Raw genomic sequence first — 14,406 nt, 5'->3', positions numbered from 1 at the left:
AGAGGACTCCCACCACTAGACCACCGAGCTCGAATCCTGAACACGAATAATCTTTTTAATTACTCAAAAAATCTTAGATGTCTTTTGGCAAGCGTGTCATAGGTATTTAGGTAACTGATTTTTTTAATGCTATTTTTTTTTCTTAAAGTTCCTTTTGAATAAGCACTTATCATAAAATCTAGTTATATTTTCGCACCTTTAATAATTAAATAATATACAATATGGTTGAATTAATTAATTTAATTTTAAAGGTGCGTTTTGCTCCGTAATAAAAATTGCTTACCTGCAGATGTTGGAATTATTAACCAAACTTCGAAATACAAAAACAAACTAAACATTACAGTACTTTTATATGTTATTTCTAAAACATGCTCGGAAATGTATGCATTAATGTCACGAAATGGAGACATGAAGTTTCTCATTTATGGCTCCCTACCACCTCCCTACATAACTTCTTGGCCTAGGCCATAAAGTATGTATGAAAATCCATTATTGTCCGCTGCTCTAACTTTTTAAATTTGCTTACTAACATTAAACTGGCAAAGGAAAAATTACGAACAGCCAACCACCACTACTCTGTAAGCATTTGCGATACTGCGATGCGATGCGATGCAATGGATGGATGGATGGATGGATGGTCTACCTCGAACTCGTCCATCAATCCCTTACTTCATGGCCTCTGCAGTAATGTACTATGATAATCAAAAGCAAACCAATGGCGACGAATGACGCTAACTTTTTGAACCGACCTAAATTTAGCAGTGCAGCAAACAAATCGCAGCACCGCTGCAATGCGGGACATCATAGGTACATAACATAAGCAAAGATAAAATACGACAATGAGGCAGGAGAAACCAGAGAAGTAATAAAAAGTAGGTACAATTTGGTCCCGGCGCACACAAACCAATGAGGGTTTTCACAGAGGCGAAATATCGCTAGATGGCGTTAGTATCGTGAGCTCCGTTTGATGTTTGCTTGCGATTGGCTCATTTAGTTATTCAACCAATCACGAGTAACATCACGTCAAACGTCAAACTGTTTTAGAAGTTTTTAAGTAGGTACTAAAATATTTAAAATCTTTGTTTAAAAGTATATATCACTACTTTTTTGCTGACTGATTTTTTTGTTGACAGTACTTGAATCATCATCCAAAAACTAGGTACCTGCACATCAAATCCGATCACTAAAGTGGTCGTTAACTAAAAAAGTTTGCAAATAAATCAAAAATAAATGAAATATTTATTTGCTTTAGCACTATGTGGATAAATGCGATGTTGGAATTTCTTATAAGGTATTAACTTATAAAAGTGTCAATAGTGCTAGCTGCCCTCTAACAGTAGGCATGCAAAATTTTGACTTAAATCTATTAAAACAAAGAACATGAGCACTCAACGCATAAGTATATTACAAACATTACAAATTAAATAAAAGCTTGTAATTAAAATAAGCAGAAGTGGAAAAATTAACTATATTAACTAAAAAATAGCAAAATCGGCGTGGTCCTGCCCAACAGTAGAACCGGTGCTAAACGAACTGCCCCGATTTCGGGTTGTCAACCTCCGAAAAAAGCAAAATAAGGCAACGCAATAACCAATTTAATCCAATCGCCCGCAATTTTAACGATACCAATAAACCCTAAATAAAATCAATGATACGATCCCGTCACCATTATCGCCTCTAAACGTCATTTTTCGCGCCGAAATGTCAAATGTCATTCCGCCATCTTGGGGCGCGTTATTGGCGCGTTCACGAGGGTTGTTACGTACGGACGGACGGATGTATAGCCGTCCCGCTTTATCCTAGTTACATAATACGGAAGTGGGTGAGTAGTGTTCAATTTTGAAGGGAGTTCCGCATGCGGTCCGGGCTCGGGGGTGATATTGATTTTCCTTCGAGTTTGCGGCAGTGCTCTCGACGCCGGTGCCAGCGCGAAAAACACATCTCCGCCGCGCGTCGCGTCACGAAATAACATTGTTCCTTTACCAAATTTGAAATCGGAACGCGTAATTCTTTTAAAAAAGGAACACGGTCGATTAACGGTTCAAAAGTGTGCAAACATAGTGCTGGGAATTCTGTTTCGTAAGTTGAATGTCTTTTTTTTATTTCAAGGCACCATTTTATTCAATTCTAAGTGACAACTATTCGTATACCTAATACTATCCCTCATTTTGCAAGGAGATTATTTGGAAAAATACAGTTAAGCGAGTATTTTCGCTGGTTTGCCGCATTCAATTAGGAACAGCTGATTTATCAGCCGCTGATTAAACGTCAAAAACTAAAGCAAAATACGCCTGAGCCATCATTTTGCGGTGTCATTGTACATTTTCTTCTAATTCCTTTCATATTTCACTCTTTTCATCCTGTAAGCATATATGAGTAAACTTACCATTTTCCGGGTAAAAAAAAATCACATACTTTTTTAAAAGTAAGTAATTAGGTATGGATTATGTCAACACTGTTTTTAAATTTAATAATTAAAAACAACACTAACACTGGCCAGAAAAGAAACGAATATTTATTTTAACATTCTATTTTTAAACTGTCACCAGCCCGTTGTTAATGGCAGGAAACTGAGATCCTTCTAAGAAAAATCTAAGATGTCGCATGGTGTGACGTCATAGATCGTTACTAACACCATAAACTGCATGACGTCAGACGTCCTTCTAATACCCCATGGGTGAAGAACCTATGTATTAACCTAATGCGCCTGTGGGCATAGTTAAGTACTAATAGGTATGACACGGTTTTAATGGAAGTTTTATGTTTTTTTAACAGACCTTTTACTATCTATCATTTTAATCCTTCTTAGTCTTTTTATCCTTTTAATGTATTAATCTTTACATATCCTTGACATTTTCGCCATTATTCTTTATATAAATTTCAATGTGTTTTCAGTCTGACGATCCCTTGAGGAGAACCAGTCTAATTTTAATTGTTTTCATTCACATCATGACATGCTTATAATTTTATTTTTTATAATTATTACTAATCTTACCTTTGACGATTTCAATACAAATTCTTATAACTGACATTTATGTAAATTATAATGTAATGATGTATTGAATGAATAAATAAACTAAACTAAACTATCTTAGGGACCAGAATTACACTAGGTAACTTAATTTGCTGTTAGTTCATCCGTCTATCCCAAAGCTGCTTTTGAACCATATTATGACAACAACTACGGCCCTTATAACAGCGAATAAAAATAAAATAAAGTTAAATGCTAAGGTGAGTGCAGTGGTGTAATGCTGTAACATTCCTTATCCACCGGCTTATCTATTGTATAAGACGTCACTAATGACAAATATGGCAAAGGTTTTTTAACTACGAAGTGTCTTATATCCTATGACATTCATAATCATAACTCACACTTCACTTACTTTACGGGTTGACTATTGAAAATGTTTACTTACTGTATACTTGTCCGGAACCCTTCGTTTGCTTACTCAACTCGCACTTGGCTGGTTTTGAAGATAGCTTTCATCATCATCATATGAGCAGTAGGACGCTACTCAGACCATGGAAATTATCTTCGGTCAAAATATACCCTAAGACTATTCTAACAAGGCCAAACACGTCAGGTTACGTTGCTCTGTCCCAGAGTTCTAATAACAAACTTTCCGTGAACTTTTTTCATCATTGACCGCTGAAAAAAGTACTTATCATCGGAAAGTTTAAGGTTTTATTTAATAAAAACAGATTTAAAAAAAACTATCGATTTGTCGATAACAGCGACAAAAAGCGGTGCTCTCTCCCTTCAATCTGTCAATAGCCACACGCAAAATTTCGGGCCCTAATGATTACACATACAGCACAAACACAAAGAACTGATTAAATAAAATTAAATAAAAGGAGAAGAATTAAATGAATTAGTAAATGTCAAAATCTCGCTGTCATTACATTTAATTCTTGCGTGCGTGACCTCAACTCTGGTAGCACTATTTATGCCATCCTCAGTCCAAATACACTCTAAGACTAATCTAACACGCCCTAACACAACAAGGTTACGTCGTTCTGTCTTTGAGTTCCATTAACCGCCTGACTGCTCCTTCATCTGACCTTGAATATGTACCACCCTCAGTCAAAATACCTACACCTTAAGACTATTCTAACATGCCCTAAAACGTCCAGGTTACGTCGTTCTGACTTCGAGTTCCAGTGCCCTCCTGACTGCTCCATCACCAGACCTTGAATACCATCCTTAGTCAAAATAGACCCTAAGACTATTCTAACAAGCCCAAACACGGTTATATTTCGTCTTTCTGCCTTGGAGTCCTGCGTCCTCCTGACTGCTCCATCATCAGACCTTGAATACCATCCTTAGTCAAAATAGACCCTAAGAATATTCTAACAAGCCCAAACACGGCTAGGTTACGTCGTTCTGTCTTGGAGATCCAATACCCGCCTGAGTGCTCCATCATCAGACCTGAATAGCATCCATAGTCAAAATACACCATAAGACTATTCTAACAAGCCCAAACACGTCCAGGTTACGTCGTTCTATCTTGGAGACCCAATACCCGCCTAACTGCTCCATCATCAGACCTTGAATAGCATCCTTAGTCAAAATACACCATAAGGCTATTCAGACAAGTCCAAATACGTCTAGGTTACTTCATTCTGACTTGGAGACCCAATACCCGCCTGAATGCTCCATCATCAGACCTTGAATACCATCCTTAGTCAAAAAAGACCCTAAGAATATTCTAACAAGCCCAAACATGGCTAGGTTACGTCGTTCTGTCTGGGAGTTCTAGTGGCCCCTGATTGCTCCATCATCAGACCTTGAATACCATCCTTAGTCAAAATATACCCTAAGAATATGTTCCTGTTTTGTTCTTAATTCCTCTACATCTCGGACATGTCCAGCAACAATTTTCCTTATGAAACGGTTTGTGGTTGAAATTTTATATTGAGTGATACTCACAAAACCAGTCTTCAAAATGATGCTTATTTTGATCTGAAAACGATATTTAATTTATTACTAGCGATATAAGAATAATTATATAATTTTACTATTATTCAAAGAAACCAATAAGATAGCTTTATCTTTTCGTTTTTACAGTAAAAGTATTAGTAAACATGAAGTAAACAAACCCTGACAAAACGAAAATAAAACACACTTTTTGAATAAATTTTACTTACCAGTTTTAAAACCAAACAAAAATGAATTCACAACCTTTTGTCCACCCAAATCACGGTATCACAGTATTTTTTTACTTATAAATTAATACGTTATAGGTTTGATTTTTGGCACAATGTCGCGATAAAATTTCAAAACGTCAGAGCATCAGAGCCAAAAAAGTTGCGGACGCTAGGTGGCGCTGAGGTCGTGCACAGAGCCAATATTGGTTCATGAAAAAACACTTTCTTCGCAACACATCCTCGCACATCGTGTGAACGCAGCCTAAATAAACTTTTGAAATTGTTTGTTGCCAGTGATGACATAATGGATCCGAGACGTGGTGCTTCACTGCTCAGAGTTAGTCAGCGAGCTACTGAGAGAGCTATGCTCGGGGTTTCTCTGTATCTTAACACCCAGAATTTTTGCGAAATCTCGGAATCCATTCAACCGATTCCCATTCAACTGCTAGACCAATGGTTTACGCAAGCAAAGCCGCGGCAAAGGCTAGTAGTAAATAAAAAACGAACACCAACAGTTCTGCTAACATTGGGCCCCGTGTACCTTTTCAACTTTCGCCCAAGCGTCAAACAAGCAACGAGGTATTGTGTTTTGGAATTTTATATTAGTACGCAGTTGCTCAGTTTTCTGTGTTGCCTGTTGCTGTCGTAAATGTTACAGAACTTTTGCCTTGTGGCAACACAATTGGGCGTAATTCAAAAACTCGAATAACATACTTTTTCTAAACTAAAAATATTAAAAGTAGAGTCAGACAAAATAGCTGATAAAGAATATTTAAGATGTAATGTATTAAATATCAAGCACCATTGCATAATAATTAAATACATTGAAATCACAGTGAAGCAGTCGCCGTGGCCGGAATCGGCCAGGAGGAGGATTATTAGATTACTAGCTTTTGCCCGCGGCTTCGCCCGCGTGGAATTCGGTTATCGGGCGCTGTTCCCTCAGGAACTGTGCATTTTCCTGGGATAAAAAGTAGCCTATGTCACTCTCTGGCCCATAAACTATCTCTATGCCAAAAATCACGTCGATCCGTCGCTCCGTTTCGACGTAAAGACGGACAAACATTCAAACACACAAACACGCACACTTTCGCATTTATAATATTAATAGTAAATAAATAGTATAGTATAGTATAGTATGGATTACATTACATTACATTACTAATACAGTCATATTTATCATGGATGGTGAAAATGTAGTGAAAATTTAAAGTTTACCGTCTGATGCTAAATAAGAAGAATTTATGTTCAACTTTTCCTTTATCAAAGAAGTTTTTACTATAGTTGATAGTGTTTTGTTCATAAATAAGAATGAAAGAAGTGAGAAGAAGATTTGTACCATTATTACGCTTAAAGTTAGAAGATATACAGTCACCAGCGCCAATATCTGACACAAATAAGAATGCATAAATATCTGATACGACTCTATTTCTAGGGTCGGTGGACGTATCTGCATAATGTTGCACGATCCGCTGTGGCAGATATTTATGCAAGTGACAATTGGTACTACCAGGGCATATTACATAGGAAGTCGAAAGCTTCGAGCAATGTGCCCCGGCCATGGCCACTTAAGTTTGGCAATTTTTCGGGACTGTAGAAAGCGTGTTTCCTCAAAAAGGGGTTGCCTCACCGCATTGGTAATTTGGCCTCTTTCCCAGAATGAGCTACGTTCACTCTTTACTTTACTTTTATTGCGACCCACCCTATGTGAACACAGAAAATAGTTGTAACTTGCTCGGTAAAGTCTGGATTCAATTTAGAAAAGCTTTAACTATTTTCTTTAATCTCGAGTTAGGAACTTTTGGACTGCTATCTGTAATGGCGGTGCATTTTAAGTCTTTTATTTTAAGTTGTATCTTTAGTTTCAGTTAGAACAGTATTTTACTGTTTTTTTTTTAATATTAAGACACTTTTTTATTCATAAACATCAATAAATACGAATCATATTCCGCAACAAGCTTCGTCAACAATGGTACAGGACTACAGTACTTTATTGCTACACTAAAACTGTTGTCAACATCATTGATCAATATTTTATCATCATCATCGTCGTCCACGCCGTTTTCAGCGATGGCGGCTCGTGTTATGTTTTGATCATGGTTATTGCTAACCGAAATTAACTATGAAAATTCAGTCATAAGGTACGCAGTGCCGTTGACCTGCTGGTTTATACGTAAAGGTGTAGAATAACTTTGACCAATTTTCCTATTCAACACTTGTTATCCAAACACTTTATGCCGATGATATGTCGCAAGCTGAATTTCGGCATGATATGCCTGCATTATTATTTCAAATACCAGCAACAATTCGCCGAAATTACCAAGACATTTTTTTTATTAGAGGGGGCCAATGAGCATTCAGGTCCCCAATCATAATCACCGCCAACACTGGCAATATGAGGGGTATTGATAGGCTTAAACTTGTTGTTGTCTTGTTTTAAAAGATAACCTAAATTGTATTGCTTCGGGAATGCTGTCCTAGTGTTAACTACATCGCGTTTTTTTTACGTTGAGCTAAACTTCGGTTGGGCGTAAATCAAAGTTCTGTGATGAGTTATGGTGATGTAATTAATGCAGATTGAAATTGTACATTCTCAAATATTCTAGAGTATTTTTATGATACATTGTCAGCTTTAGATTTATGACTAATCTCTCTTTCTCCTTCCAACAGCGGCACATGCGCCCAGCCCCATCTCCCTGACCTGAGCCGCCGACCGCCCGCGAGGCTGCCGCCAGATGATCGGCTCATTCTGGAACCTGTGCCGTGCGTGTCCGTCCATGCCCGTCGATAAGGTAGGCTTCAGCATCAGCATCAACAGGATTATTACCATCAGTGCCATGGCCATCGGTGTCGTTGTTTTCAGTGTCACTATCGTCAGCGTCACTATTGTCAAAGTTACTACAGTCAGCGTCGTTTTTGTCAGGGTCATTATCATCAGCGTTATTATTATCAATATCACTATCGTCAATGTCGCTATTTTCAGCATCACTATTGTCAGAATTACTATTTTCAATGTCACTATTGACAGTATCGTTATAATCAGTGTCAGTATCATTAGTGTCACCGTTTATTGTTACTGTCATCGTCGTGACTGATGTCACTAAGCTCTAAATTTACCAAGATAATGATGTCATAATTCAATAAGATCTTTATTGAACTATCAAAATCTGAAGCTGAAGACACTTAGTCTCTTGTTATTTCGTGCTGCGTCCTTCTCTAAATACACCAATGTAAGCAATTGGCATACTTACGGCAAAACTTCGTTATTTGACAGAAACTGTATCGCCTGATAGAAGAGACCCTTCCATAAATCAAACCTCGGTCGCGTTAACTTCACAAATAGCCCATTTGTGAAGCCCATTTGTCTTACCTTTGGTAACCTGAGGTGTTTAGCTGCAGCGAACCCACGCCTCTTCGCCATTTTTTCTTCAAGAAGCTCAAAGGGTACACGATAAACATTAATATTTCTGCTCCGCGAGAGCCGACACATAAATCCCTGCCATAACCTGACCTAAGCAAAGTTTTATAAACGCCATACATTATGTACGTATCACAGTCTAAATTCAGAAGGTGATCTTCAAACAACGCTCCAAATTCTCGTTTGCACAAACGCGGACTGTTATACTTACAGTCATGTCACCACATATGTTCTCGCATGGTCGCGCGAAGTGCTAAGTAACCAACCTTTTTGTGAACGCTCCGATAATCACAAAAAGATAACATCTGACTTCTGAAACCAAATAACATGTCGCTTTGCTGGCCCGTTTGTAAACCCAATTGGATTAGAGATATTTTGAGAAATAATAACTACCTACATTTGTTCTTGTACTACACTGCTGATGCCATCTTGTTTGGATGATTACAGTCATGGTGGCACGGTACCCATCTGTCCCACTAGTCCCATTGAGTAGTCCCATCAACAGTGTAGGCGACCTGTTTGAAGATCACCTACTGGGCTTATACTATACGTGTGCCGAAATGTCTCACCCCGATAGACTTAGCCGTTTAGGGCTTGTACGGCTTCGAAAATTGCTAGGTCTTAATATATACTAGACAGACTAGAATTTACCTATATGTTTAGAAGTGGGGGGCGGAAAAGTAAGCCGAACGTTGTTAGTTTCTATACTTCGCTTGTTTTAGGCAGAGGCTGCACTACGGCTAAACCGCCGCTGTTTTTAACCGCGTGACTTTGTGAATCAAGTAAAGTAAACTAATACAAGCGGCCGCACTGGCGGTTTTAAGTTTACTTGTATACAAAAGTCACGCTGTGTGAAGCTGTTAAGAAACGCGGCGGTAATGCGGCCAGCAGGGCTACTACGAAACTCGAAAGTCGAAGTTCGTGTCGTGCGGTCCCTCTGACACTACTGTTTAATACGAGAGCGGAGACGGTACGATACGAACTTCGAGTTTCGAGTTTCGTAGTAGCCCTGCAGGCCGCATTACGGCTAAACAGCCGCGTTTCTTAGCCGCGTGACTTTTGTATAGATGTAAATTTAAAACCGCCTAAAGCCTTAAGCAGCGTTTACACCAATAATGTGCGAGGGTGTGTTGTGAGGGATGTGTTTTTAATTAACCAATAGAAACGCTTCATTTACACATACTCGCACAGCACATCTCTGGTGGGGTATATCTTCACTTGACCGAATTTCATTTTTGCCCGAATTTCATGCCGAACTTATTACCAAAGTATTTCTTTTCGAAATACTTTGGTAATAAGTTCATTACTTCAAATTCCAAGCAAGTACTAAGTAGCTTAGGAGAGTTAACGTACTAACTTAGGAGAGTACTTCGTACGAAGACTTCTTCAAGATTCTACACCGTGTTATTTTTGATTACCATACTTTACGAGGGCTTACTTTATGATTACTTTATGAGGCCATTCAACAGGTCAAATGAAGTATATTCTCCAAGACACTAGTGTCCTAACTGCTACTGTTCGAGTACTGCCTTTTCGCAACGTAACGTTTGGCAACCTGTTTCATTTCGCAAACTCTAACCCCCTTATTCATAAAACTTAACAAGCCTATGTTAACTAACAAATGCTTTGTCTCTTTCTAACAAATACAAATGTCGAAGTGACAGATAAGGACAAACGAATTTTAGCGGCATTTTAACTAAAATAGGTTTGATTGTCGTTTATGAATAAGGGAGTAAAACTGTAAATATTTCAGGATTTATTTCAAGAACATCGTGTAGAACCTTTTAGGTTAGGTTAGGTTAGTTTTATAAAAATCCTGAAATATTTACAGTTTCAGAAATATTAAACAGTTGGGAAATGAAAAGTTGCGAAAATGAAACAGGTTGCCAAAAGTTATTCGCCGAAACATTAGTAAACCGTTACTGTTTAACAGATAATCAAGAATGAAGATAATTGATTATTAGCAGTAAAATAGTGTAAAAGTTCTTAATTTATCACTAAGGCCGCTTGTAGACGTCCGATGTTTTCAACGGACAACGGACTTTTTTTTTGCCGGAATTGCGGTGTTGTATGGCTAAGTTGCCGGTTGTTCAGTAGCGAAAGAAGATTAAAAAATAGTGTGTTTATGTTTTTCTTATGTGTCACATCAATGACGCTAGCCAAGATGTTTCTACTTAAAAAGAAAGTAAGTAAAAAAAGGTTTTGCTCTCAAAAAAAAATGTTTTCCACAAAAAGTTAAGTATCAGGTAGATTGTATAAATAAACTGAGTCGCCTGTCGAAGTTAACGGAAATCAAGAAAAACATGGCGTATACTCTGAACTTTGACCTTTCGATCTACGTGCTAAGTACCTACTGGAAAAGTCAACGACCTTCTTAACTTTATTTTCTCTCTGCCAGTACATTATGTTAACATATTATCTTTGTTTACCTTTGGGAGCTGTGGCGTAAGAGATGTACAACCTTTTTTATTAGGTATTCTGCCTTTTGAACCGTTCACATTAAATTAAACTGGCAGACTCGGTTCAATGATAAGGTAATTTAGTATACGTATTTAACGAAATTGAATTTGTTTTATATGTATATGTACTAGCCGTTACCCGAGTCTCCGTCCGCGTAGAATTCAGTTATCGCTATCCCAAGGGAACTATGAAAGTTTCCGGGATGAAAACTATCCTATGTCCTTCCCGGGGACTCAAACTATCTGTATACCGAATTTTATCTAAATCGATTCAGCGGTTTAGACGTGATGAAGTAACAAACAAACACACAAGCAATCAGACTTACAAACTTTCTGATTTATAATATTAGTAGGATTCATTAATTAATAGTAGGGTAGGTATGGAAAGACGATATAGTCTATTGTTTTGACCTATGGTACATGCCCGGACTCGCACCTTTGAGTTGAAGAAATTTAATGGCATCTATGAAGTTCCCAATCCGCACTGGGCCCGCGTGGGAACTACATTACGGCCCAAGCCCTCTTATTCTGCGATGATGATTCTTATTCTGCAATGGGACGTATATAGGCCGAGAAGATGAGATGACGAAACATAACCTAACCAACTTAAAAAAGTAGTAACCCCCCCCCCCGACTCCTTATTCAAAGTTCGATATCTCAAAAAAGCCCAACCGATTTTAATGAAACTTAGCTAAAAACTATCGCAAGAAAACTCGGTTTTACGTGAAAAAATCTCATTGAAATCGGTCCATACGTTTCACGGATAGACAGACAGTTTGGTCATACGAGTACTTATAATACCCCTCTTTTTGCGTCAGGGATACTAAACCCTTAAAAAATAAAAAATAAAAAATAATAAATATCATGGGACACTTGACACCAATTGACCTAGTCCCAAACTAAGCAAAGCTTGTACTATGGACACTAGGCAACGGATAAACATACTTATATATAAATACATACTTAAATACATATTAAACATCCAAGACCCGAGAACAAACATTCGTATTATTCATACAAATATCTGCCCCGGCCGGGATTCGAACCCGGGACCTTAAGCTTCGTAGTCAGGTTCTCTAACCACTCGGCCATCCGGTCGTCAAAACCTTAACAAAACTAACCTCAACTAACCTTAACCCTAACCTTAACTTAACCTTAACAAAAGTATTAATATACATAATTACAAAACCCTCATCAATTATGATTTCAGCTGAAACACAGCTGTTTCCTGAGCCGTGGTCTTAGGGCAGACCCGAGTAAAGCCGGGCGAAAGTCGTTTGTAATTACAGTCGTATAATGCATTATACTATTGTGACGGTTACAAATCGTTTCGACTGTATTAAGGTTTTAAGGTTGAAATTAGCTATTATTTACTTAATACGGTATTTGACTATTTTGTATATGTTTTATAAATTAAAACTACACAATGCCTGTTATCGAATAGAAAAACAATTTTTAAGCTACCTTTACAAATAAAAAAGTTATAAAGGTTTGAAATTCAAGATTAGACAGAAAAAGACATACTGGCATGAGACGTCACACGCCAGTACCGCCATACTTGCTGCATAGAGAAAAGCGTTTGAGAAAGAAACAGGTTTATATAGATTTTTCAAAAAATCACTATAAATCCAATTTTCAACCGATTTAAATTTTCTCTTCGCTAAACACTATCTGTTTATCTATATTTTCATAAAAATATTAAGATATGGCAAAATCAGGAGTTGTCAAATACCGTATTGACTATTTTCCTGATTAAGACAAAATATAAAATTCTCATACACATAAACAAACATTAGCCTGTATTCCCAAATGGGGAACACACACACGAAACGTTACCGCTTCGGAGCCACTTTTAGCAATTTTAGGTTTAAAGTTTGACAAAAAAAGGTACAATAGTGACAGGTTGCTAGCCTGTCGCCTACGGATACCTTAACCTATACCCTTTGTCGCCTCTAACGACATCCACGGAAGAAATGGAGAGGTGTAAAATTCTCTTTTAGTCCGATAATCAGATTATCAGAATTTTTTTAACAAATATTGCTTCTTTAAAAATAATGTAACTGTAGGACTAAATAGATTTTTTAGGACACACAACCGTATCAAAAAATCACATAGTAGGATCCGCAACTGATAGTTATGGAAGCGTTGATGAACGAAGAGGTTTATACCTACCATTGTTTCGGTATCTACTGATTTTTTATCATTAATCCTTTGCACGTGACAAACCGAAGCAATGATTAATTGAAAATTAAAACAGGCCCCGGAAAATCATTAGTCTCATTTAATGAAATTACTTCGATAGCGGGCATTAACATTTTCTCAAAATAAATTACAGGTTTACCACCCCTGGCATCTAGGCCGCGCCGTAAAATTCGAAGGAAATTGTATTTTATTACCATACTTTTAGGTAGGTATAAAATTTGTGAATAACGATTGTAAAGTTGTGAATTATTATCAAAGTTTCAGGTGTTTTGCATAAGGGTCGAGAGATTCGTGTATATGGTTTACTTGAGATGAAACATATCGACGCTTGAAATGAGAAATTGAATAAGCAACATTTTTAAGATAGTGAGTTATATACATGCATTGGAATCAGTAACTTTTACTTTATCAATTTTGTTTTGTTACGCTCGCTATCGCAATGAGGGCTATCGTTTTTTGTCTCACTAGATGGCGCACTGCTGCGTGAGGTTTTTAAGTATGGCTTTCAAAGTCTGTTATTACGGGCGTAAAGACAAAGTTTAGATTAAAATCATATTTAGTACATCTTAAAACCATACCATAAATAAATAATAATAAATAAATAAATACCACGGGACAATTCACACCAATTGACCTAGTCCCAAAGTAAGCTTAGCAAAGCTTGTGTTATGGGTACTAAGCAACGGATAAATATAATTATATAGATAGATACATACTTAAATACATAGTAAACACCCAAGACCCGAGAACAAACATTCGTATTTTTCATACAAATATCTGCCCCGACACGGGAATCGAACCCGGGACCTCAAGCTTCGTAGTCAGGTTCTCTAACCACTAGGCCATCTGGTCGTCAAAATAAAAATATCGAGCATGGCACAGTGTTGCATAGTCCCCGTTTTGTTCGGAAAAAAGGGAGGACAAAGGTTTCCGAAAGACAAAACTGTCTCAAAACACAGACATTCGTTGCCCCGGAACGCATATTTGCCATAATTAATTTCAGATATTGCAAAATATTCACAAAATTATTCTAATTATAAATAAACCCGCGTAGCTCACCCAAAAACTATGAGATTTGACATTTCGGAGACCTCACGCTACACTAGCGCCTCTAGCGGCGAATTCATACGCGATAGCCCTCATTAAGTGACAGTCTTTGTATGCAAAATCTGTCATATG

At 37.5% G+C, this 14,406-nt stretch overlaps 1 protein-coding gene across 7 annotated transcripts in view; it reads left to right on the top strand.

The window, feature by feature from the left end:
• Positions 1-1,882: 1,882 nt before the first annotated feature.
• The window catches only part of LOC141438859 (uncharacterized), a 188,786-nt gene continuing 176,262 nt past the window's right edge, over positions 1,883-14,406 (top strand). For all 7 annotated transcript variants that reach the window (XR_012452520.1, XR_012452519.1, XM_074102900.1 and 4 more), the window contains exons 1-2: positions 1,883-2,079; positions 7,819-7,940. Coding sequence is in view for 5 of the 7 variants with exons in the window: in XM_074102900.1 (XP_073959001.1) it covers positions 7,884-7,940 (57 nt within the window). In the remaining 2 variants the exon portion in view is untranslated. The remainder of the gene's footprint in view (positions 2,080-7,818; positions 7,941-14,406) is intronic.

This window comes from Choristoneura fumiferana, chromosome 19, assembly GCF_025370935.1.
Source record: "Choristoneura fumiferana chromosome 19, NRCan_CFum_1, whole genome shotgun sequence".
In the NCBI taxonomy this organism is placed as follows: Eukaryota; Metazoa; Arthropoda; class Insecta; order Lepidoptera; family Tortricidae; genus Choristoneura; species Choristoneura fumiferana.
Note: the sequence above shows the minus strand (reverse complement) of the source record. Positions and strands in the feature narration are given on the sequence as shown.